The sequence below is a fragment of the Sarcophilus harrisii genome, chromosome 1 (assembly GCF_902635505.1).
Source record: "Sarcophilus harrisii chromosome 1, mSarHar1.11, whole genome shotgun sequence".
Lineage (NCBI taxonomy): Eukaryota > Metazoa > Chordata > Mammalia > Dasyuromorphia > Dasyuridae > Sarcophilus > Sarcophilus harrisii.
This window is the reverse complement of record NC_045426.1, coordinates 499,924,104-499,949,697: the sequence shown is the minus strand read 5'-3', so window position 1 is coordinate 499,949,697 and position 25,594 is coordinate 499,924,104. Positions and strand designations below refer to the sequence as shown.

The following is a 25,594-nucleotide window of genomic DNA, read 5'->3' as shown; positions in this document are numbered from 1 at the left end:
GCTAATATCTACTAGTTTAGTAATCTTGGGGAAGTCACTTAAATTCTGTGAACTTTAATTTCCTTATCTGGAAAATGAAATAATAAAAACTATTATTGTGAGCTTAGGCTGAGAACGTGTGTGTGTATGTGTGTGTGTGTGTGTGTGTACATATGTATATATAAAAGTATCATTAAATTTACTAAAGCATACATTGTTTCTTTTAGTTTTTCAGTTTGATTTCCCTTTTCTTTGAAATCATATCTCAACCTGTAATATTTTCTAACGATTTCTGTTTGGAAGATAATTATATCACCACTGTGAAACCTTTATTTACTTACATCATTACAACGTAGCTCTCATTTGAATCAAAAAGTAAAACTCAAAATGGTTCCAAAATTTTGTTCTAGTTTCTCATTTGGATGATACTTCAGGATATACTGGGAACACTAAAGAATCACCTTCTACATGGATAGAACACTAACCCTGAAGTCAGGAGGACCTGAGTTTAAATCTGGCCTTAGACTTAACACATCCTAGCTGTGTGACCCTGGGCAAGTCACTTTAACCCAATTGCCTGAGCGCGCGCTCCCCCCCCCCCCAAAAAAAAAAAGAATCATCTTCTATTAACTCTAGCTTAATAGGATTGCATATAAAGGCACTCATTGCATAAAGTAATTTAAATGGATTTAGGCTATGATTTGGGGGCTAAGATTTATTTTCCTTATAATAATTAAATGTTATTGGCAGAACTCTGTAACATGATTAGAATAGTTTTCCCCAAGGCATGGTAAATTTGGATAATCACCATGATTTGGTTCTTCCCTTTTTCCCAGTGACTTTAGAAGAATATGAGAGCATAGGAAGAGATTGCTCTGCCAACTGTTCATAAAAATGATTCAAGACTTTTATATATATATATATTTTTATATTATTATTATTATTACCCTTTGTGTATTCCTATCCATCACCATATTAAAAAATAGTGCAGTTGTCTTCTAAACATACCTCTCAGGTTCACTTTTTTAAAAGCTAGTTGCTTCAGAGTTATTTTTTTTATTTTTATTTTACTTACATAAAAAAAAAAAAGTTTGGGTTGGGGGTTTACAACTGATGAAATATCCTCAAATAACATAAATGTATAATGGAAACTTAATTGTATTATGCTAAATTACAGATTATTTGAAAGGATTATGAAGTACAGGAGAAATGGTGCTGAACTTGAAGTCCAAAGATCTGGGTGCCAAGTCAAGTACCCGTTTAATTAACACTGGGCAGATCAGCTAATTTCTATAAACAAATTGATTTCCTCATCCATAAAATGGATAAAATAGTAATTTTTCAACTACTATGCAGCTATGAGAACAGAATACTGGATCTGGAGCCAGAAATAACTGAATTCAAGTCCAACCTTATATACATACTAGCTATATGAAGAAATCTTTACTCTTGCCTTGATTTCTTCAACTATAAAATGGGAATGATAATGTACCTACTTCCGAGGGTTGGTGTGAGGATCAAATGAGGTAATAGTTATAAAGTGCTTTGCAAGTCTTAAAGTTCTATAGAAATATTACTATGTACAGTGTTAATATTAAATAACATGCTTTATGGGATGATAGCACTTTGTAAATCATTACACATGACAGGAGTATAAATTGTGGTGATGAAATTAGATGGATGAAAAGAAATATGGATGAAAAGAAATAAACTGACATATATATATATATATATATATATATATATATATATATATATTTTTAATTTCTGCTGTTTTCTACCTCTTCCTTCCCCCAGGACTCTGAAGGAGTAGAAATTATGTTAGGAGTTTGTGCAAGTGGTCTTTTGATATATCGAGACAGACTCCGAATAAACAGATTTGCCTGGCCAAAGGTTCTGAAAATTTCTTACAAAAGGAACAATTTTTACATAAAAATCAGACCAGGAGAGGTAAGCAAATATATGTTTACATTTCCATTGGGTAAGTTATTGATATCTTTGCCAGATTGAATCATATCTTCATCACTAATACATTTATAATCATTTCCAAATATCTGGAAGAATTTGTTGTAACTTTTCTGATAATCAGAAATATGCTAAAACATTTCTTTCATATGTGTTCTCTTGTATCCTATTTTTCCAATCTTATAGTTTGTTTCCAAGAATTGTCATAGAATCATAGAATTTCACAGTTCAAAGGGACTTTTGAAGTCTATAAAGAATTTCAATCAAAGATTCCTTTTACAAACCTGACAGGGATCATTCATTCTTCATTTGAAGACATGTGATGCTGGGAGGCCTATTATATCCTGAGGCAGTCCATTACACATCAGTACAACTCTGTTATTTAAATGTAAACTATAAGCATTTCTCTTATTTCTGTCATCTAATACCAAGCAAAGGAAGTTTAAGACATCTATCTTGTGATTCTGATGTCATCTCTGAAACTTCTGAAAAAGTCTAATTTTTCTTTCTAACAGTCTCTTTACTAACTGAATTTTCAAAGTCCTCATTCTCATTAACCTCTATGAAGGTTTTTATACCATCAGCACCTCTTTCTCCTATTTATTTTCTTTCCCCTTAACTACTATTATCTCCTAGTTCTCTTCCCATCTATTTGATCACTTCCTATTATCTTTTACTGAACCATCATTCAACTTCTCTTTAACCACATGTCTTCATCCTTTGTCCTTTTTTCTCCTTTCATAGTTTCTATCTTTTCTTGATCTCATCTACTCAGTTAGGTTCAACATATTTTTCTCAGTTGAATACCAGATATTTATTCAGCTCTTATCTCTCACTCCTAAATTCTAGCTTCACACCAACTATCTGTTAGATATCTTCATCTAGACATTTCATTAGAGAAATCATCATCTTCAGAGGTAGAATTTGAACACATCTTGATTCCTACAACTCAGTCTTCTTTCTATACCATATTCTATTCAAAATATCTATAGATATCTATATCTATTTATATCCTTGCAGAATTATTAACTTTCATCAAAATTCACTTCAGATGCCATATCCAATACACAGCATTTCCTATCCTTTCCCCAGCCCCAAAGCCAAATCCAGTTGTTACTACTCGCTGGGTCATAAAATTACCTTATGCTTATTTATACATGTACATGTTGTACCCCATTCACCCCCAGCAAAAATAATGTAACCTCCTTGAGGGAATGGAACCAATGCCTTTTTTTGTTTTAGAATCTTAATTACATGGCATTCTGCATTGTAAATGATTTTTGCTTAATAGACAATTCCTGAATTGTGTTGTATTCAGGCTAAAACTGCCTATATCCCTCAAGAGTTCTTGTATAACATGATTTTAAATCTCTTGACTATTGTAACCAGTTTCTCAGACATATGGAAGCTTATCTTTTCTAAATGCTTTTTCATCAAAGTGATCGAATACAGTAGATATGATGGTGCTAGGATCCAGTGCAGTAGGATCATGTTTGTCTTCATTTTAAACATCATAATTTTGATCAGGAAGCCGAAAATGTGCTGTACCATTGACTCTAATAGTGCTTATAGTCCACTAACAGCTTAATAGGAACTATTGTCTAGGAATGCCTCCTTCATCCACTATTTGTTTCTTTCTATTTTTTATTGTGGATATCGGATTTTACACTGAAATGAGATAAAATATGTAAAGCATTTTTCTAATCTTTATAAGGTTATATAAATAGTAGCTATTAATATCACTATTATATTTGATCTTAGTAGAATTGCCCATCCTTCTAACTTATTAAGAGCTTTCTAAATTCTAATTTTGTCACACATCATGTTGGTGATTTCTTACAACTTTGTCATCTGCTAATCTGACAAGCATTTCATTTATTCTTTAAAGCTAGTAATTAATTTTTTTAATTCAATAGAATTGGGCTAAGGACAAAAATCTTATGGCATTTACTACAAACTTCATTCCATATTGAGACATATACATTGATCAGTATTTGAGATTTCATCAATTACTTCTAAATCCACTGAACCAGATAATCATCCTATAAATATGCTAAAACCAAAATATAATATGACCTTGGAATTCCTCTATTCTAACAAATTACTAACTACATGTATAAAGGAAATATGTGGTCTGATATAATTTTATCTTCCTATAACACAAGTATAAATTAATAGGGGCTTGTGATCACTGCTTCCCTGTATAAAATAGTATACACACACATACACACAAACACACACACACATTTTTAATTTTGAGTACTTTATTACTTAATATGGTAGGTTTTTGTTGTTGTTGTTGTTGTTGTTGTTGTTGTTGTTGTTTTGCTGAGGCAATTGGGGTTAAGTAACTTGCCCAGAGTCACATAGCTAGGAAGTTAAGTGTCTAAGACCATATTTGAACTCAGGTCCTCCTGACTTCAGGGCTGGTATTCTATCTACTGCATCACCTAGCTGCCCCGATATCATAGTTTTAAAGGAAAGATTTATAGACTGATGGAATCCCAAATATTGATCAATGAATATGTCTAATATGGAATGAATCTTGAAAACTGTTCTTCAAACTAGTTATTTCTAATGACAATTCCATTATAGAGAAAATATACCACTACTTTTTAAAAAGCAAGAGAAATAAATAATTTTTTAAACTACAAAGTTTTATGTAGATAAAAATAAAAGATGTAGGTTTTTTAAAAAAAAAGTTTTTTTCATATATATTTAACTTGAAATTACAGTAATTTTATTTAATAAATATAGTCTAGAGGAACATCATAGAAACTAATGCTAATATACACATAGACATAAATGCACTGAATGGTATCTTTGCCTATTGGAGAATGGTTTATGCTGTCACCTGTGCATTATTCCTTACATGGTAAATGAGAATACAAAACACAATTATCTGCAACATCAAGCTTTTCTATCTCAGCCATTCCCAGAAACTCTAACCAAACCTTAATAGCTCAAGGAGAATGAAGAGCAGTTCAAACCAGGCCGAATTTGTATGTCGTCTTCTCCCTTATCTGTCACTTTCATTGTTGGCCATATGAACCACTTTGCTAATGACCTATTTTTACAGGAAACGAGTGGAGAATTGAGTGAAAAAAAGATATTGAGATGAATGAGGACATTCAAAAAATTTATATGGTTCCAAAGTAGTGATGGACTGTTAATGTTTATGATTACTGCCTTCTGGTGGTCTGTAGGGTAGTATTATCAATTCAATTGAGCAAACATCAAAATAAAATCTAGACACAATGAAATCTTGTTTAATTTTAGTGAAGTATCCAAAGAATATGAAATCATTTTGAAAACTACACAAAATTTTGGACTTTAAAAAAAAGAACTTTGAACTTATACAGTGAAAATCAAAATATCTCACATTCATCAAGATAATTCATGTTAGATCAAATTTAGCCACCAAATAAACAGAGTATATATTGTTCGGTGAAGAATAAAATTGAAGAATTTTGCAGAATCCTTAGGAATTTTATTCACTAACCTTTTGTACATATATGATTTGTATGTAGGAAAGTTGAATATTTCCTGAAGGAAGATTTTAGGTCCTCATAAGTTTGAGGTATAGAAGATTATTACAAGGAAGAGACATTCTTGTGAAAACTGACTTTACTTAAAAGCTTAAAAATATATGAAAACCACTATAAATTTGATATGTTAAATATAATTATTTGAGAATTCTAATGATCTCTGCGTTATATTCGTGTAATAGAAATCATTATATATAATTTTTTAAGAAAAAATCAATTTTCAGTTGAAGCTTTTTTCCCCCTTCTCTCATTTAGTTTGAACAATTTGAAAGCACCATTGGGTTTAAGTTGCCAAACCATCGGGCTGCAAAGCGTTTATGGAAAGTATGTGTTGAACACCACACATTTTTCAGGTAAGTAGAGACCTTTTATTTCTATTTTTTACAGCTGTAGAATAATTCAGCTAATGAAGCAAATTGTAAGCAATTAATTGTGCTAAGGAAGATTTCTTAGAGGAAGAAATATATTTAAAATTCAGAAGTAAGTATTTCTTTACCAACTAAAAAATTAGTGATTTGCAAACAATTAGTTTGGGGCTCATTTACATTTTTATAATGAAGCTTTCGTCACTTTTCCAACTTTTCATAATTTCTACCTTAGCTTTTTCCTTGGCACTATTTCTAGAATCCTATTCTTTCCCTTTTATAACATAATCTTTTTTTCCTCAGACAATTTCTTACATTATTTTTTTGAAATTTATTCTTCACTACTACTTCTTATGTGTGTAATAAATAATAAAATTCTGCCCATAAAAACCAATATATGAAGCCTGAGATGTTCTGGTTTTGGGAAGTATCTGCTTTAGATCATTAACATCATCTAATTGCTTTTTGTTCTTCAGAGAAATGGCATTGGAATTGAATTGTACTCCTTTTGTTAAATCAGTTTTCTTAGATTGATATTTAAATAAAAGTTTGTTGAAACTACAGAAGAATCTATAGTATTTCATTTTCCATAAGACTGTGTTGGGAGTGGAGAGGAGAGGGAGAAAGAGAATTATTAATGATAATTTTCACCCCAATACTTCTTAGGCTCTTGTTACCAGAAGCTCCGCCAAAGAAATTCCTTACCTTGGGTTCCAAATTCCGCTATAGTGGCAGAACGCAAGCCCAAACTAGAAGAGCTAGTGCACTGATAGACCGGCCAGCACCTTATTTTGAGCGTTCTTCTAGCAAACGGTACACAATGTCCCGCAGCCTGGATGGGGGTAAGAGTTATTGACTAACTTCAGAATTATCACTAGTTATGATCAAGATTGGGATCAAGAAAAAGTCACAAGCTTATTTATTTATTTATTTATTTATTTATTTTTATAAAATCACATTCCCTTATGTGTCAAAGGAAAAGATGTTATATATGACTGGATGATAATTTTTAAAATAACAAGTCTTCCTGAAACCTTAATTTATATATTTTCCAGTTTTATATAGATCAAAATGTAGACAAGGGGGTATAGGAAATGAAGAACTTAGCTTCTTCGTGGTAGAGAACCCTGTTTTGATAGGGATGGGATTGAAACTGTGATTTCATTGGTATAGGGAAATTCCCTCTGCCAATGTATATTGGCATCTAGGAATTGCCTAAGAAAGGTTAAGTGGTTAGTCCAGTGCTATACATTTGGTATATAATAAAGGTTTGACTCCAGGTCTTCCTAACTCCAATGCTAGTTTTCTAATTACTCAGAATTTATTGAAATTAAGGAAATTATTTTTTAAAAATATTTTTAAAAAGAAATTAAGGAAATTTTTGATTCACGAGACAGATGTGTTGCAATACCCAAAAAATATAAGTCGTAGAACTATATGAGTGTTTTCAAGTCAACCCTAAATAAATCTTCAAAGCAAGGCTGTTGACAATTCCAGAAAGTTCCAGAAAGTGTGTTTCATGTGTGCTTTAAAGTAATAAATATAATTTAGTTTTTAGAATTGACTAATAATAATGAATAGAAATGATCATACCACTAGTCTAAATTGACTGTTATAGAAACTATATGAAGGGTTTGAAATGAATGTCATTTGTTGTAAACAAAAAAACTACTTAATAAATAAAACAAACCTAAGGACATTACCCACTATTGATGATTAAGTCAAATGAATGTATGATGAAATTTTATTGGCATATGATTGTTTCTGAAATTCCTTTAAAATAATGTTATATGTATTGTAGGTACTTTTTCTACCTCTCAACCCTTCTCTTCCCCTTCCACTTATACTCAATTGTTGTGGAAGGGAAATATTTATTAGATGCATGTCTAAGGGAAAACTCAGAATTTATTTCCACCTAGAAACACTGTTATCCATGATAGATAATTAAGTACTATTCAGATATGGACATTGATGAAATTAACATTTATGTTATGCTCCAAAATATATTGTCACCATTGGTAGCATTGTTTGTTTGGGGAAATTTATTCTATATTAGAAATAATTGATTTAAATTTGTACTTTTAGAATACATACCTATTCTCTGTCCTCAATTTGGGATTGCCAAAAATTGGATATAGATTAGAATATCCCAATTACTTTTTCTAGCTTAATAATATTCATTTCTCTCTGCTCACACTGATATTCTCACTTGACTTTCTTTATCAAAGCGTCTGAGTTGTCTTTTATATTAAACATCTAAGAAATCTAAGTTATTGAAATCATGTCTTTTAAAATTTTATTTCAGTGTTTGATATTTTTGTTATGTTTTCTTAAGAGAACATGTTTGGTTTGAATGTGGTTGTAGTAATGATTTTGGTATGATGTTTGTTGCTAAGAAAGGGAAAAAAACATTGTCAGTATATGTGCTAATAACATCCTATCTCTTCCTCTCCCTGCCCAAAAATGATGTTAGTATGTCTTGTCTCTCATGGATTGGGATTGTGCTGATTGCAAGCTGGGAAATGCATGTTGAAGCATAAATTGCTTTTTTACCTTAGCTGCATTGTATTTAAGATAGCAAGTCCAGAGAAATATCATGAGTTAAAAAAAAACTTTTTGAAATCTTTTAAAGGAACTTTTAAGGTTTAGGAATGTATTCTGAAGAAAAGTGAGTGTTTAGTGAAATGATTTTTGTACTACAAGGATTTTAAGAATCATTTTCTGCCATTTTGTTTTACTATCCAAAGGTCTTTAAATCAAACACCTATTACAATTCATTATTTTTATTTGTTTAATTAGTGTGTATTTGGAGACAAATTTTGTTAAGTTTTATGACGTTCAAGTCCTAAAATGATTAACACTAGATTTTTTGCAATTTGATTGGGTCTTTTTAATTAATTTTTTTTTCACAATTTAAAAGGACATTTCTTAAATCTTAGATGCTCTGCATGCATTGCACTTGCATGACTTCCATTTAGCATCTGTTTGTGATGCTTCCCGAATGTAATACAAATGCCTGTTTCCTTTCATTGCTGCCAGGTTACATTGCAATGGAGATTTCAGTGTTTCTCATCTTATTTGATCAGTTACCACCTGTTCTATTCATCTCTGGCTAGATAGTGGTGTTTAATTATCATGATGACTTTAATATATGGGGATTATGTTTCCAGGTATCCTGGGGACGTTTTTTTAATAAAGATCATTACTAATATAGTACTTGCTAATGGAAAGCATTTCCAAAAATTCTAGTAATTTTTTTTCAACCTAACACCATTTCCTAGCCTTGGATATTGAAGCAAATACATATGCTAAAAAGAACTGGCATTGAATGGGCGGAACTGTAGGAGTTGCAGCTTGGTATCTGATTGTCTATTAGTGGAGGGGTCAACTCAGGCTTTTCCTCCTGTATTTTCCAGTTGCTTAAATCTTTAGAGCTCTTTCTTTCAGAATATTACTTATTACTTACCAGTGAGCATGGGGATTGGCTAAAATCATTTTGATCATTGTATGTATTAAGCACTTAAAAAATTTGCAAACTTGAGTATACAAAATATAGAAAAGCTATGTGTGCCCTAAGTAGCAAACTTCATCAGCCAATTTTCCAAGCTTTCTGATATGTGGGGAAATTTTTATAATAACTGTGATATTTTTAACTTGCCTTTTAATATCATACAGAATTAACTATTTCAGATTTTTTTATATTTGCCTTTAGCATCAGTGAATGAAAACCATGAAATATACATGAAGGATTCTATGTCTGCTGCAGAGGTTGGTACTGGCCAGTACGCCACGACAAAGGGCATCTCTCAGACCAACTTGATAACAACTGTGACGCCGGAGAAAAAGGCAGAAGAAGAGCGTGATGAGGAAGAGGACAGGAAGAAAAAGGCTGAGGAAGTCACTCCAGTCTCAGCAATACGGCATGAGGCAAAGGTAGATTTTTCTAGGCTTCTTCTGCAGTTTTACACTGTTCTGGGGACTATCAAGGCATTATTAGAGGAAGTAAGCAAATAATGTGTTAAGTCATAGGATGACTCACATTTATTTTAACATTAGCCATATAAATGTTGTCAACTTCATCCATTCACTTATTTTTACAACTCGTTTGCTTCTAAAATAATTTTTTTTAAACAACTGAGGTTGTGTAAGACTTTCAACAGCTAACTTGATAGCATCTCTAAAATTTGATTTTATGATAGCTATATAATACATGGGGGATAATAATATGTGACTTTGATTCCTAATTTAGACCAAATAGTTGTTTTCCTGCATTTTTTCTGGCCCCATTTTTTTATTCCACTACTTAGTTTACTTGTTTTTTCTGCTAACAAAGATACAAAATTGTCATTCCTCTTTTTATATGTATTGAGTAACTACAGTTTGTACATTTATCTGCCATCTCTTTCCATGGATCTTATAAATGCAAAATAGTATGATGCTAGTGACAGACCTCTATTTGAGGAACAAACAAAATTTATAGAAAACCTCATAACCCAAAAATGACTATTAGTGGTGCACAGTTTAGCCACAGCCACCTAGCAAGCATGCAGTCATCACAGCAATTAATGACTGTGAATTAATTAGGGAAATCAAAACAAAGAAAAGCTACATAAAAAGCTAATTTGAACCTAGAGGCAAACCTCTTCTTCTTTATTATTATAATATTTTTATTATTCTATTGATTCGTGCTTGCTACTTGTTTACTCTGTAAGTTTTCTTTTTCTGATGATCTGTATTTCAGGCACTGTAATTCAACCTTCCAACAAATTAACTTGAACATTATAAATCTTGTGAGAAATTTGGTAAATAAGAGCAAAAAGCAGGAGAGTGGTACTACTTAAATGAGTAGAACTATGAAATGAGCACTGGTTGTTGACATACGTTGAAATTAAAATCATTACTTTTAGGATCAAATAGCATCTGATTATGTCCATTAATGGAGATATTTTGAACTTTAGAAGAACCCCCTAAGATTACATAGAATTGTAGTCTTCCAGATAGATACTCTTCAAATACAAATGATTAATATAGTAGATAATAACATATAAGATTCTATAGTCAAATGCAATTCTGATGATTTTTTCCAGTGACAGTTTTTAGTAGAATGCCTCTAAATAAAGGCCTAAAATGTTTGAGTATACTAAGTTAAATTAAATGTTTATCTCATCTGTTACTTTTCTACAAACTAATAAGAGGTGATTTTCCTAGATGGCACGTTTTCTTGGATTGAGTGAATAGATATTAAAATGTAGCTAAAATGTAGAAAATAAGACATGAATTTTCAGATTATTTGTAGTCTTCATTATAACTTTAAGAATTTAAACTTTATAAACTTCAAGTTTATTAAATATTGTATTACTTCATTTGAACTTATCTGTAAATAAGCCAATGGTTTAGGTTTTTTTTTTTTTTTTTTTTTTTTTTAAGAAATTGAGGTAATCTAGCTGAATGATAGTTATATGCTAATTGTTTTGCTAGCTTCATGCTGTTTATGGCAGCTGTACAATTTGAATACACTTAACAACATTCTTTTTAGATGACTTTAAAATAGTCACTTAGTGGAATGGTTTTTAAAGCAAATACTAATTGTATTAACTAAAACATGTGGCAGTAGGGCATATTCATTTTTGATATAAACCAATCCACAAAATCTAGTGTTTTTGAAATGTTTTATGTGGATGAGAACTGATTAGAATTGTGGCTGAAATGTACCCAAGGGAAATAATAATATCCATCATAAACATGGCAAAGTCATGTATCCTAAAAGCCCATTCATTGGGGTGGATGAAACATTTTTACCTTCCCAGACATTGACATATGGACCCAGTGACTGAAACCTACTAATCCTTTCTTATAATCCTTCATTCCTGAACGTTTTTCAGAAAGCACTTTACTATATACTGAGGCCCAAAAGCATGGACTAACTGAATTTTACTTGTCCCTTATATCCCTTGATCTTTTATCTTAGTTATTACTTTTAAAATACTGCTGTAGAGTTTTGTTTTTAGAAATAATTTCACCCCAAATTTCATTGAGTTGTTCTAATGGAGAAGTTTTGTAAAATATTGCACAATGTATACTGAGAATACTTCCTTGAAGCCAGATAATATTAGTCAGTTTTCAGAGGTATTAGTTGAGATATTATTCTAACTAGCTATGACAGAAAAAATAAAAGAAGTTCAGATTACCTCATAGTTGCTAGAAAATGCTTCTCTGCCTGACTGACCCAGTTTCCAGGCTTCTTGCTTTCCCATCTCTCCACATTTCCCTGAATTTGACAGAGCAAGCCTGGGGGACAAATGCTGTAAATGGGTCTTACTAATCCAGGATATGCACTGTTCCTAAGTAGGGCCTCAAAATTATTACTATACATAGGGTTAGGCTTGAAAATAAATACTGATTCATTAACATGGTAGTACGTACATAAACCCTGCATCAAAGATGTGTTCCTTTCAGGTAGCCAAAGGAAAGGGAAGATGCTTTGGATATAGTCTACTCTGGAAGTCATTTGGGATAAAGACTTAAATGCCTGAAATAGCCTGCCACTGCCCTGACCCAGATTTTATTGAGAGGCCACTTGAGTCGACAAGGTTTTCTCACCCATTATTGGACACCTCATGTTTTAGATGCTAATGCATGGTTGTGTAATATGCAGAACACAGCTTTCTATCAGGGATTTGAGCACAAGTGATAACTAACTATATGCTTTAAAAAATGTTTATGATAATTACACAAGCTATTTAGTATACATGAAGTCTCTTTTGTATTGGAAATTTTTTGTAAAATTACTAGTTTGTTTTCAAAGTGAAATTTCCTTTGACCTATTTCAGTTGTCACAAGTTTTACCTGTAATTTTTTTTTCTTTATTTATTAAGAACAAGATTCACAAAAGTATTGGCATAAAAAAAGACCATACTTCCCAATGGGAGTCTTTGAATTAAGAATACTAATAATGATAGTATATCATATTATTAATTTTTTTATAAAAAACTTTACAATTAATTTCTTCATGTTCTAAATCTTTTGAGACAGAGTAGGTAGTGTTTTACAAATGGTAAAATTGCAGTACAGAGAGATTATATTTTATTATATTTTGTGCAAGTTCCCACCATGGTGGACCTAAAGCTAGAACCGAGGTTTTCGTTATTCCCAAAAGGAAAAGGAATAAAATTTTTTAGAGCTTAATGTATGGCATGCACTGGGCTAAATGCTTATTTTACAAATATTCCCTCTTTTGATCCTCACAAAAACTTGTGAGATAATGGTGCTATTATTATTATTTATATATTTGAGAAAAGTAAGGCAAACAAAGATTATGTGATTTATCCAGTATCATATAGCTAATAAGTATCTAAGACCAGATTTGAGTTCAAATTTCCCAGTTCCCTGTCCAGCCCTCTATCTCTGAGTCTCTGTTTCTGAGTAGAGCATTGTTTTTTCCACTAGATCTAATGAGATTTAGATAAGTGATGGGTGTGTCTTTGTATTGAACAATTCAAACAACCAATATAATAATGAAATGTAATGAGACTGCCTGGCACATTGCAGTGAAGTTGAATCTTATCTTTCTTTGGACACCCTGGACTAATCTAAAACAAGGGATCATCCATGGAAATATTTTTTCTTATTCTATTAAAAATGACTGAAGATAAGGTAAAAAAAAAATGTTCTCTTTATGAGCTAAACATTACACCAGTGAGACAAACTAAGAAACATATATTAATTTTTACTATCTCTTTTTATCACAATTTTCCTTATGAATTTTTTAGTACCAGTTGCTGGTTTTCATTTAAATGATATTTATAGGGACCAAAAAATTTCAAAGAAATCCTGAGTTTTTTGTGAGTAGTTTAAAAAGTCTAATTTAGGATATTATTAACTAGTTGGATAGAAATTTGAAAGGCAATGGGGGGGGGGGGATATTTTGTGAAACAGGTGGGCACAGTGGATGGAGCCCCAACCCTGAAGTCAGAAAAATCTGAGTTCAAATGCAGCTTCAGACACTTGATAAGTACTAACTATGTTACTCTAGGCAAGTCACTTAACCCCAGTTGCCTTGCAAAAAGAAAGAAAAGGAATGAGAGCAGAAATTCAAATTTTAGCAGCTCAAATAATGGTGAAAATATTGTACCAGGTCAAGATTTATTTTTAGTTTTTCAACCTGCTGAAATACCAATAATGTTTCTTTTAGCCAGAGGTCAGGGAAGGGTTATGGAAAGTCTTGGTATCTTAAGTTGTCAAGCTCATTTATTTCTGTTGTCAGACCTCAAAACATTTCCAAATATTTTGTTGTCTTTGTCATAGTGAAAGTACTTTTAAAATCTTTTTTGGCAGAAATTTTACAGCTGTTTCAATTTCATCAAGTTGAACATGAAAAGACTCCCATATTGTAGCTTTTCTAAATGTATATTAGTATATGTATATACTCATATGTAACTTCATAGGTAGGCTAACAAAAATATTATTTATATGTTTGTTTGTTTTTTTAATTTGTAACCATTAACCATTCATGGTGATTTTAGCATGCAGCTTGAATACTTTTTTTTTTTTTAATTCTGTGAACAACCCTAGTGCTAAAAATTCTTGTTTTATAATTTTATACTTATTACTAGAAGAAAATGAACTAATTACTATTTTCTTTTTGTCCTTTTTGCACCTTTTTTGCTGCTTTCTCTTTCTGTCTCTTTTCTCTTTCTCTCATCAGTCACCTTGGCTTGGCAACAGTTCATTTTCCTTCTCACCGTCCTCATATAATGGTCCCAGTGCATCTCCAGCAACCCTCCGTAGGAGATGTAAGGAGAATGTTCAAAAAGCATTAGGTTGTGAGCCAGCCAAAGACACTGGGCAGACTCGTGGTGAGCCTGACTTGGATTCTAATGGGAAAGGGAAAGCTTATGCAGGGGATCAAGACCTGGCCTTTAGCTACAAACAACAAACTTGCAAAGGTGCAACGCTGTTTTCCTTCTCCTTGCAACTCCCGGAGTCATTTCCTTCTCTTCTAGACGATGATGGGTACCTCTCCTTCCCCAACCTTTCTGAAACCAACTTGCTCCCTGCGAACTTGCAACATTACCTTCCGATTCGCTCTCCATCACTTGTGCCCTGCTTCCTCTTCATCTTTTTCTTTCTGCTGTCCGCTTCTTTCTCAGTGCCGTATGCCCTCACTCTTTCCTTCCCTCTGGCTATGTGCCTCTGCTACCTGGAGCCCAAGGCAGCCTCCTTGAGCGCCTCACTAGACAATGACCCGAGTGACAGTTCAGAGGAAGAGGTGTGTACCTCAGCATAGAACACACTTCCTTTTTGTGTTCGGTTCTTCAGTCCGAAATAATGTTAGATGGCTGCTTCAATAGTGGTCCTACTTTCAGAGCCTCATTTATTGTCTGTGCCAGTATGCTAAGAGGTTTTGTGTGTTTGAGAGTATAACATGGTCCCCCGGGGTTAGGCACAATACTTTGTGTTTGGTCGTAGTCTGAATCCAACTTGGGAGATTTCTCTGTTCTCCAGGGCAACAAAAATACTGACTGAAATCTCAAATTCCCTTTAAAGTCCGTCTACCAAAGAAATACATTACATGTAAAATAAGTATAGAATGAACAATAAAAATGAAGGCATTTATGTTGATATGATGAAAAATATTCTGATTTGCTGTTTCAGAAAGTCATGACTCTGAGGTAGTTAGGGTCTCAGTCATACTGTCCTTGAACAACATCAGGACCAGTAAGTAAATGTGGTCATTTCTAGTCCTGTTTCTTCAGGAGACGTGTGATGGACCACTTACAGCTAAAAATCTTCAAGTCATATGCCTCAAGATTAGGAATGAAGCTCCCTGTATTTTGTGTTAGTGAGGTAGAACAGTGAAGTTTTTCCAACCGATGATGGAGACAGAATCCATAAATCCAAACACACACACACATCCCTCTAAAATGTCAGGGGAGTCTAATAGTCAACCAGTAGAACCCTGGTAGGTATGTTCTGGAACTTCTGGAAATGGATTTCTTGAACAGCTGTTCCAAGATTTTATTTCTGAATACTTTGCTGTAATGTGAGCATACTAGTGGGTGAGGTGGAAGCTGAGCTGAATGAGCTATACTGCCTTTTGGCCATCATTCTTTCTTACTTCCATAGAAACGTAAGCACCCCCATAAATTTCATTCCAGCAAACAGTAAGCATAGACATCAGGCTCTCTCTTTTTTTTTTCTGCCTAAATTTCTTCCCAGGCACCAGCTTCACATAAACAGAAGCATTTTATTGCAACACATATAACAAATATTCCTGAGAATGTTTAAAATTATCATCATCATAATGTATATTCTTTTAAAGGTATGTGTATGTAAATGTGCATATATACACACACATAATAGATGTGTCTCTCTAGATATATATCTTTAAGATAAACCACAAAATAAAGGCAAGACAGAAAGAAAAAAATGTCTTAACAGTTTTATTTAAAAACATTGATTTCAATTTCACCCGTGAACATAAAGGAATGAAGCCAGAATTGATGACTCATAGTATTAACATTAGCATTGGTATAAGTTTTGCAGTTTTATGCAAAATATTGTACTTTTATGTAGGAAACTACACAGCTTTTGTGCCTAATCCAGGGTATACATTTTGTTGTAAACAGTGCATGAAAATTAATGTTAAATTTGGGCATGTCTGCATTACATTGGCAAAACAAATCACAGCAGTTAATTGTTGGAAATGAGCTGTATAGTTCATAGTTATCATTATTAAAATATTCAAAATCTGTGAATTAAAACTAGTGAATGAGGAATTTACTTTACCCTCTACTTTTGCTAAAATCCTGCCTGTATGAGGAACTCTTCACACATTCCATTGTTCTTCAGTGGCACCAAGTTTGTATTTGGTCACTTATCTGTACTGAAACTCGGATTTCTTTTTATCCTGATCCATATCTTTCCATATGCCCAGAATGCATTAAAAATTATTATTAACTGATGAGTTTTACTTTGGTAGTTTCAGAAAGCTCAGAACAGAAGGTACATATTTCTATTATGGAGAATTGAGTTAATCATGGAAGGCATTAGGTTTAGATCAGATCTTAGTCTATAAGGAAGAGTAATTTGCCTTGTTACTGTATGGAATTTGACCCCTTGAGATTCTTCAGTGTAATTTGTATTGCTACAACATACCAAGTACACCTGATGCTAAGAAATCAATTGTTTAATTTAATAAATTATATTTAAGATGCACAGACATCATATTTTGCCATGAAAGATCATATGACACTCTATCTTATCCCAACTGACATAATAAAACCTACAAATGGAATAAGATTTCATTAATTTGGGTTCCATTGATTTGGAATTTGTGAACGTTTGAACAGCTTAGACTTTTAATCTGTTTACTATGTGTGAAAAAAGAATTTGCCAAACAAATTCATAATATGAACAGATTTTTAAGGTAAAAAACAACACTCTTTTTCTTGAAATTTAGTAGTAAACACTTGAAGTAGTTTCTATATTAATTTTGGATCAGTTTTACTTATTCATGAAAGCTTGAGTGTTTTTCAAAATGTGCCATTTTCTACTAGACTTTTTACTAATTTGGGCTATCTTTTCCACTAATCACTGCTTTTCAGTGACGTTTCACCATAGTCCTCAGAATTAAATATAAAAAGGGGACCATACTGATTTACCCATATTTAACTCTAATTGTTCTTAGGTTCACAAATATACATTGGTATTAAATCCCATTGACCTAATACCATTATTCTAAGAAAGTAACTATTTTTAAGCTTTCCTTTCATACTTCTCAAGTCATAGAAATTTAGAATTAGTAGAAACCTATTTTTTAATAACTTGGCTGTAAGAAATAGACTTATCCAAAGGTGAATTCAAATAACACAAATTAGAAAACAACATACATAAGAAAAGAAAGTCAGGATATAAGATTTGTGTCTTTTTTGGTACTTAGTATTTTGGTGCAATCTGAAAGATTAAAAATGGAGGAAAACTCCTCAATTTCATATTATCCAAAAGTTTAGATTGCCCCAGCTTTTCAGTTATTCTATATCCTAGCTGGGATTTTCTATTGATCAACAATTCTCTTATTAGTATTTGGGTAGATTGGGGGCAGGTAGGTGGTGCAATAGATAGAGCCCTGGGCCTGGACTCAGGAGGAGCAAAAGTTCAAAATGCTCTTAGACACTTGATACTAATTGTGTGACTCTGGGCAATTTACTTATCCCTGATTGCCATATTCCCCCTCCCCCCAAAAAAATTGGTATATAATTGTAAAAATAAAAATTACTTTAAAAGACCGTAGAATTCAGTATAATACAGTAATACCTATGGCTTGTCATCTTCATAAAGTAGTGGATCTAAATTGTACTGTTTAAAATATTGGAACTAAAACTGATTTAAACCAGTCTAGAATTTGCCACTAAGCTTAACAATGCATTTAGGTTATTCTAGGTCCAGTATAGACTATAGAATGCTGTGCTTTGTTTTTATTGTATCTACCAGGTGTTATTTTTCTGCTTTATTTGTATAGTATTTATCAGGATGACATATTTAAGTATATAGTTCAATACACTTTATATTTTGCAAAAAACAGAAGCAAAAACATTTAATCTAGAAAACATTCAATAGTAACTTTGTCAAATGAATGACATTTTTGCACAAATGCTATGTGTGCTATTGAGTTACTTATATCTGCCTAAGTGAACTAATTGGTAATGCAGACAGCCTAATGGTTCATAAACAAATGTAAATAATCAAATCTGTATAAATGAGGGGCTGAAAGTCAGGTGACTGTTATAGTAGCTTTTAAAAATGTTTTATAATAAATTTCACCTCTCAACTCCAAATTAGCTTAACATGACAAGCAACTTTTAATACATTAAACAGAAATATTTAATAGATTTCTCAGGGGGTTAGTTAAAGAAAATATGGGAGGGAAAGGGCAACAAACGTACTTTCTTCAAGATATAAACCATTAGAGTCTTTTTCCAGACGGTTCAGATTGGCTAAAATAGTCTGCAATAGAGTATCATGCTATGTCAACCTGGAGTCTTCCTCTGAGTCTGTTCTATTGATCAAACCTAGTTAGGGTTTTTCTTTTATTCTTGCTTAAAGCTGCATACTATTGGGAAGATGTAGTGTGTTGCAGGTCACAGTCATAGAGGTGGACCTATCTGAGTTGTGACCTGCCCTATTTGACAGACTGTGTTTTTATTTTCTATTCCTGCCTACCTTCTGGACCTTGATTACTTGTGTAATCAATAGACTGACAGTGAACAGACGGATACTGCAGCTGATGGTGAAACCACTGCCACTGAGGTTGGTATAGTAACTACAAGCACATAAGGTGTACGGTTGTTAGCCAAGAAAGTGTAATATAATATAACTCTGCCTGTAATGAATACTTTGAACATCATGCTTATTTTATAGTGCTTTGCCTTTAAATTTAATGAATTTTCACCTGAATCAGGGGATTAAATAAGATTTGAATGTAAATATTAATCAAGTATAAAAATCATGAAAAGTTTATATATGATAGCTAATTTTAAAAAGCAATTATGGTAGTTTCTTTATATTACCTTTTCTCCCTCACCCAATTTTTGTCCTTAAAGAATTGTGTGTGTATATATGTGTGTGTGTGAGAACATTGCTTCCTTTTTTTTCCTTTTCCAAATGCATAAAATCTAATTTTTAAGAAAATGAGCCCATACCACAGTCTATAAAGGGGAGTGGGAGGAGGAGTTTATTCCAGAAGCATATGGAAATTGACAATATATGCTAAGAATTTTACTGTCTTGAAAACAATGACAGTAGTTCTTCCTTTTTCCCCCCTTATTAGCACTCAGCATATACTTTTGAATAAAGATCTTTAGAAAAAAGACCTAACAATACATATACATCATTCATATTTTCTTTATTAGAATATGGCAGTCAAAGGGAATAAACTTTCATTTCCAAAATTAATATTTTCCACTAACATAGCATTTTACTCAAATAATTAAAGGGTTCCTTTTCTAGTAATCTATTAAAACTTTCTTACAATGTGAAAGATTTGTTTTTATTCATGCATGTTTTATCAAGACATAATATGAAGTTTCTATATAAGTAAATTGATTTATCTTTTTAAAAAATTTCCACTGGTATATTTGTATAATTTATTGATTTTCAGAGGAATCTGTCTGGCAGATAAATAATACCTACAAGTCACTGCTGATAATGTGATGAGTCAGCTTGAAATAATATTTTAGTTGTTTCCTGTGGAAATAACACATATTATAGAAAGGCAATTCTGGAGAGTAGAAGAAGAGATTTACTAATCATGACTATGAAAAAAAAAATCATTTAATCACTCACAGTCTCACTTCCTTATCTGTTAAAAGATTATTAGTAGGGGCAGCTAGGTGGCACAGTGGATAGAGTACCAGCCCTGAAGTCAGGAGGGACCTGAGTTCAAAACTGGATTCAGACACTTAACACTTCCTAGCTGTGTGACCCTGAGCAAGTCACTTAACCCCAATTGCCTCAGCAAAAAAGGAAAAAAAAAGAAAAAGAAAAGGGAAAAAAAAGAGTATTGGTATACTACCTACCACAGAGAATGGTTATGAGGAAAAAAATCTTTAAATCTTGAAGCACCATACAAATATGTGTTGAGAAACAAAGAAAAGTTCAGAGATGAAATTTGAATATTTGAAAATTATTGAGTTAAGAATAAAATGAGAAATAATACAATGAAATCTGACACAGATTGGGAGAAATGTTTCTGTTTGGTTTTTAGAATTTTTTTGAAAAATTGTCAATGTAATAAAAATACTATGATAGTATTATATCCCAAATTTTATATACACACCTATATACATATATTGGTTGTTGGTTATTGTCCTTTGTTCATCATTTTTGATCACGTGTATATATAGCCTATATATATGATGCTTTTAGCTTTAATTTAATCTGCATCTTACTCACTTTGAGGTTAAGAGTGCTACATTTCTGTCCTTATGTCCCAGAGTCTGGCACATAGTAAGTGCTTAATAAATGTTTATCAATTGATTTATCTCATAAATATTAACATTTTAAGGTGACTCTTTAAGGTTTATAAACTGCTTTACATAGATCATCTTATTTTATCTTCCCTAAATCCCTAGATGGTGTAGATACTATGGATATTATTATTTCCATCTTAGATTTGCATAAACTTTTGAATTACATGGGTTAGGTACTATGGGTTTGCAGAGATGTTAAATAATGTTTCTAAGGATATACAAATAAATGCTGTCCTTTCTTTGACCCACATTCAACTTGTGATTTGCCACCAACTCAATATTCTCTCACTGTTATATTAATGTATGTAATCATATTTGTAATTTTAACTGCTCATCTTACTTTTTATGTAATTTATACTAAAGTTTCAGCTTATAAATTGATGTACTTGGTCACTTCGAATTTTAAACCTATTCTCCACAGTGCTGACTTCCTAGGATGATGTGAACTTTGAACATAAACCTGGTTTGGCTCTTCTGTCATTTCATTAGTGATCTGTCAAATAATAATGAACCAGTATCCACAGCAGTCATTTGGTGTGCTTCAAAGGTTCATCTTGAACTCTTGTGGACCTTTCAGGTCTTTGCTCTTAGCCTTAACTATAGCTGTTTATCACACTTGGAAATTACGATATTGATGTTTCAAAGGCATGCTTAAACTGAAATGGAAGCCATCATTCTCCCTTTCCTCGTCACTCTCTTTACATGTGAGTGTGTGAGTTTTTTATAATGTGAAGTCCACAGTAGAGCTCCGGAGCAGGAATGTGCAGCTCATCTGTTTCAGTCTTGGAATGATTTGTCTTGGTAAGACTTTATTTTCCACTTTTTCTTGATGCTGACAGTCGGATCAGGAGGAAGATGCAGACCTCAAGGCACAGGTAGAAATGAAAAAGTGAATGTACTCTTAAGGTGTGGTGGTCTAATCTCTCAGCATGCCATATAGTTAGAATGTTATCGATGCAGTATGTAGGATGATGGCATTTGTTCCCTTCAACTACCATGTCCCTTACCTTTCCCTTTCTTCTTCACTTTTTTCAGAATAGTCTGATTAAGCGAATAAAGGGTGAAAATGTGTATATCAAACATAGTAATCTAATGTTAGAGGTTGGTATTGGTATATACCAGTGCATGTATGTGTGTGGTGATTCTCAGTGGTTAATCTGTGGACTCTCACTATGGTGCATGAAATGTGTTCTCCCACCTGCTAATAAATTGGGTATATCTCTCCAGCTTCCTGTGACCTTTAGCCTGTATTAGAGATAGATGCCTCCTTTTTTTTTTTTTAATATGTGTGTGCATATGTTTGAATTCTCTTTGATTACTTGTGATTTAGCTTTTCACAATTTTAGATATTTTTATTTTTATTTCATCTGAAGTAGATATTTTCTGTCATTGCCTTTAAAAATATCACATCTTCGCCAGTGTGTGTGGCAGTGTCATGAAACCTGATGCCTAAGAGCGCTACTCAAAAATTATTCTATACTAATCAGATTATCATTTTTGAATGCTTATTTTTATTAGCAGGCAAGGAGAGTGGAAAGAATCAGGTTTAATGCATTGGGTTTTGGTCTCTCTTTCTTTGCTTTTTTGCATATAGGAGTTAGATAAAAATCAGGAAGAACTGATGAAACATCAGACCAACATTAGTGAGCTGAAAAGAACCTTTTTAGAGACCTCCACAGAAACTGCTGTGACTAATGAATGGGAAAAGAGACTTTCCACATCTCCAGTGCGGCTCGCTATGAGACAGGAGGATGCCCCAATGATTGAACCACTTGTGCCTGAAGAGGTCAGTGATTCATCTTCATGTTGGAAGTATCATCCTTTCATGCCGCCTTTGCTTCCACTTACTTGTTCTTCTACAATGTGGAAAGAGATTTAAGTTGGGTCTGAGCAGGCTGATTGAGCTGATTTCACCTGCTGTCTGTTATATGAATTGAAAACAGCCTCACAGAAGGCTTTTCAATATTTAATGATTTCAGAGAACTAGCTATCTCATTAATTTATATTTTGCTTTTGGACCAGATAATATATAGAGGGCAAAATAACAAAATAAAAGATAGTAGATATTTAAAAATTAGGTCAAATATAAACTGAATGGACTATAAACTACCAAAGAAGGACTTAATGAAACCCCTTAATTAAAAGGAAGAATCCAGAAAATTACAGTATGGTATGAGATTCTGGTTTTCCTTCAGATGATTTCTTGCTTCTTGTAACTAAGGACTTCTCTCAAACTCAACTGAGTTTTTGTCCTCAATTGTTTCAGAAATAGGCTACATGAGCCTATTATAAAAGAAAACCAATAGAAGGATCTAATGATTATAAGAAGATCATTAGATCATAGTCCTAGAGCTGAAGTAGACCTCAGAAACCATCTAGTATAGCCACCTCATTTTCAAGATGAGGAAACTGAAGTTCAAAGTCATATAAGTATTAAACATCAAAAGCAGCATTTGAACCAGGGTCCTTTGACCCCAGAGACAGTCTTCTTTCTCCTGGACTGCTCTTCCTTCCCCAGAATCTTGACCTGGGATGCTGAAAATGTTTTGTGGTTTCAGTGATCTGCAGGTAATTGTTCTCCAACCAGTTTTCTATTGTAGACATATATTTTAGGCTTGTACTGGGAAATGAGTACAAAACCAATTTTTGAAGGGAAAAACATATATTTTGTTTGCAAAAAATTAATCTTCCATCTCATAGACCCGAGTACACAGGAAGGATTTTGGAATCCATCAATGAGTAATAACTATTTCTTCCACAAAGAGATTTAAGATGCAACAGTTCCTGTGCCTCTTTAGTGTCTTCTTTTTTTTTTCTTAATATTGTATCTTTAAAGAAAAGGTTTATATTGATTTAATATGTTTCTGATAATGACTCTGTTGCTATAAAACAGTGCTCAGCTACAATAAGCATAAAATATCAGGAACACTCATAAGCTGTTTAAAATCATCTTTTAAAGAGTTTTTAAACATGTTGTATATTGAAAAATATCTTTAGTTCAGTGGGTTCTTATTTGAGGCAGCTAGTTGGCTCAGTAAATAAAACACTAGGCTTGGAAGCAGGAAGACTCATATTCATGAGTTCAAATCCCCATTTAAACACTTATTAGCCGTGTGATCTTGGGCAAGTCACTTAACCATGTTTGCCTCAATTTCTTTCCCTATCTATAAAGTGAAGGAAAAGATAAACTACTCTAGTTTCTCTGCCAAGAAAACCCCAAATGGGAGGCACAACTGAATTACAATTCAGATTCTCAATTTCTTTATTAGTCTTGGTGTTAAATAAGAGTGACTCTATCATATAATATCCCTATATTTAAAAGTTTTCATCCTTTTTGAAAAGTCAGAACCTTTGTCACTATTATCTTAATATAAGGTTAATTACATACACACACACACATATACATGTGTGTATATATAATATGTATATAATCAAAGCACCTGCCCTACTATATATACTCATTCTATTAAAAAATCATTTTTTGAGTTTCTAATAAGATTTTAAAAAACATTCTTTTAAATTAATGTACTTTAATACAACTGTAATTGCATTACTGAGGTCTTCATACACATGTCAAACATAATCAGAGCTTATCAGACTCCCACAGTCTTACCACTGACCCTTAGCTATTGTTCTTTTAACATATTTTTGTTCAGTATAACCTGAAAGCCATAAATGTCTTGGAAGACATTAAATTATCAAGAGCAATGATAGGAGGTTCTGTGCTTATTATTCTATAAGCTTAAGGTATACGTCCTGTCTGGGAGAGCTTAGGCTAGAATTAGGAGAGTGAATGGAGATAGTTTAAAAGTCTCTTCTATTCCTTTTCTGATTTATTATCTCCTGGTTTTATAAATGTGAAGGGTTATGATAGACACAATTTCTCCATCCCTACAAGGAAGAAGATGAGAGAGAAAAATGAGTTTAAATTTTTGTAGGTGATTGGAATTTCTAGACTACTAATTCCACAGTTCATGAACAGGATTTCAAGGGAATCATGTCTGGCTCTCCATTTGAGAAGTTTAAGGTTTGATTTTCTCCAGTGATGAGATCAGTATAAACTCTTTAGGATTCTTCAGTTTCACAATCAAATCTAGACTTAATATGAGGATTTGACCTGATAGCATCATAAACAAATTAAAAGTTCACATGTTAAAAATCACTCATTTTCAACATAAAACTGCTTAAAAGCATGAAATAATTTTGTACTTGGAAATACTTTCAAGCTCATTGATCTACAAATGTTTACAATCTATATCAGTCTACAATCTAATCAGTTCATTTTTATGACTAAGCAGGTTCAAATAAGAAATCAGGAGTATTAAATCTCAAAAATACTAATTCATTGTGCTTACTTTTAAATTAAAATGCAAAACCCCCACTCAACTTTTAGATGATGGGATTTCTTTCCCCTTTGACCCTATTCTCAAAAATAATAACCTCAATCTTGTCAGAATGCCAAGGGCACTTGAGCTTAAGAACTGATTATGTCCCTTTAGCTGCTCTTTTTGTTAAAACCTGTGATAAGATGGCATTTCATAAAAATTAAGGAAAGACTGCTGATTTGTAGTGTGACATTTTTTTTTTAAGTTTTATCTGTTTGAACTAAATCTTAATGAATACAAATTGTTTTACTAACCAGTACTGATTTGTGAACAATTGAAAAGGAGAAAGGAAATTGAAATAAGTATCTGTTTAAATAAATGAA

The 25,594-nt window shown here is 32.6% G+C and overlaps 1 protein-coding gene across 20 annotated transcripts in view; it reads left to right on the top strand.

Moving 5' to 3' along the window:
• EPB41L3 (erythrocyte membrane protein band 4.1 like 3) overlaps positions 1 to 25,594 on the top strand; it is a 220,782-nt gene that overhangs the window by 131,306 nt on the left and 63,882 nt on the right. For 7 of the 20 annotated variants that reach the window (XM_031946598.1, XM_031946599.1, XM_031946604.1 and 4 more), the window contains exons 9-16: positions 1,777 to 1,929; positions 5,748 to 5,845; positions 6,524 to 6,699; positions 9,570 to 9,790; positions 14,562 to 15,125; positions 19,112 to 19,165; positions 21,726 to 21,761; positions 22,481 to 22,672. In XM_031946598.1, coding sequence (XP_031802458.1) covers positions 1,777 to 1,929; positions 5,748 to 5,845; positions 6,524 to 6,699; positions 9,570 to 9,790; positions 14,562 to 15,125; positions 19,112 to 19,165; positions 21,726 to 21,761; positions 22,481 to 22,672 — 1,494 coding nt within the window. The remainder of the gene's footprint in view (positions 1 to 1,776; positions 1,930 to 5,747; positions 5,846 to 6,523; positions 6,700 to 9,569; positions 9,791 to 14,561; positions 15,126 to 19,111; positions 19,166 to 21,725; positions 21,762 to 22,480; positions 22,673 to 25,594) is intronic. The other 13 variants (XM_031946609.1, XM_031946610.1, XM_031946608.1 and 10 more) reach the window with 9 other exon arrangements.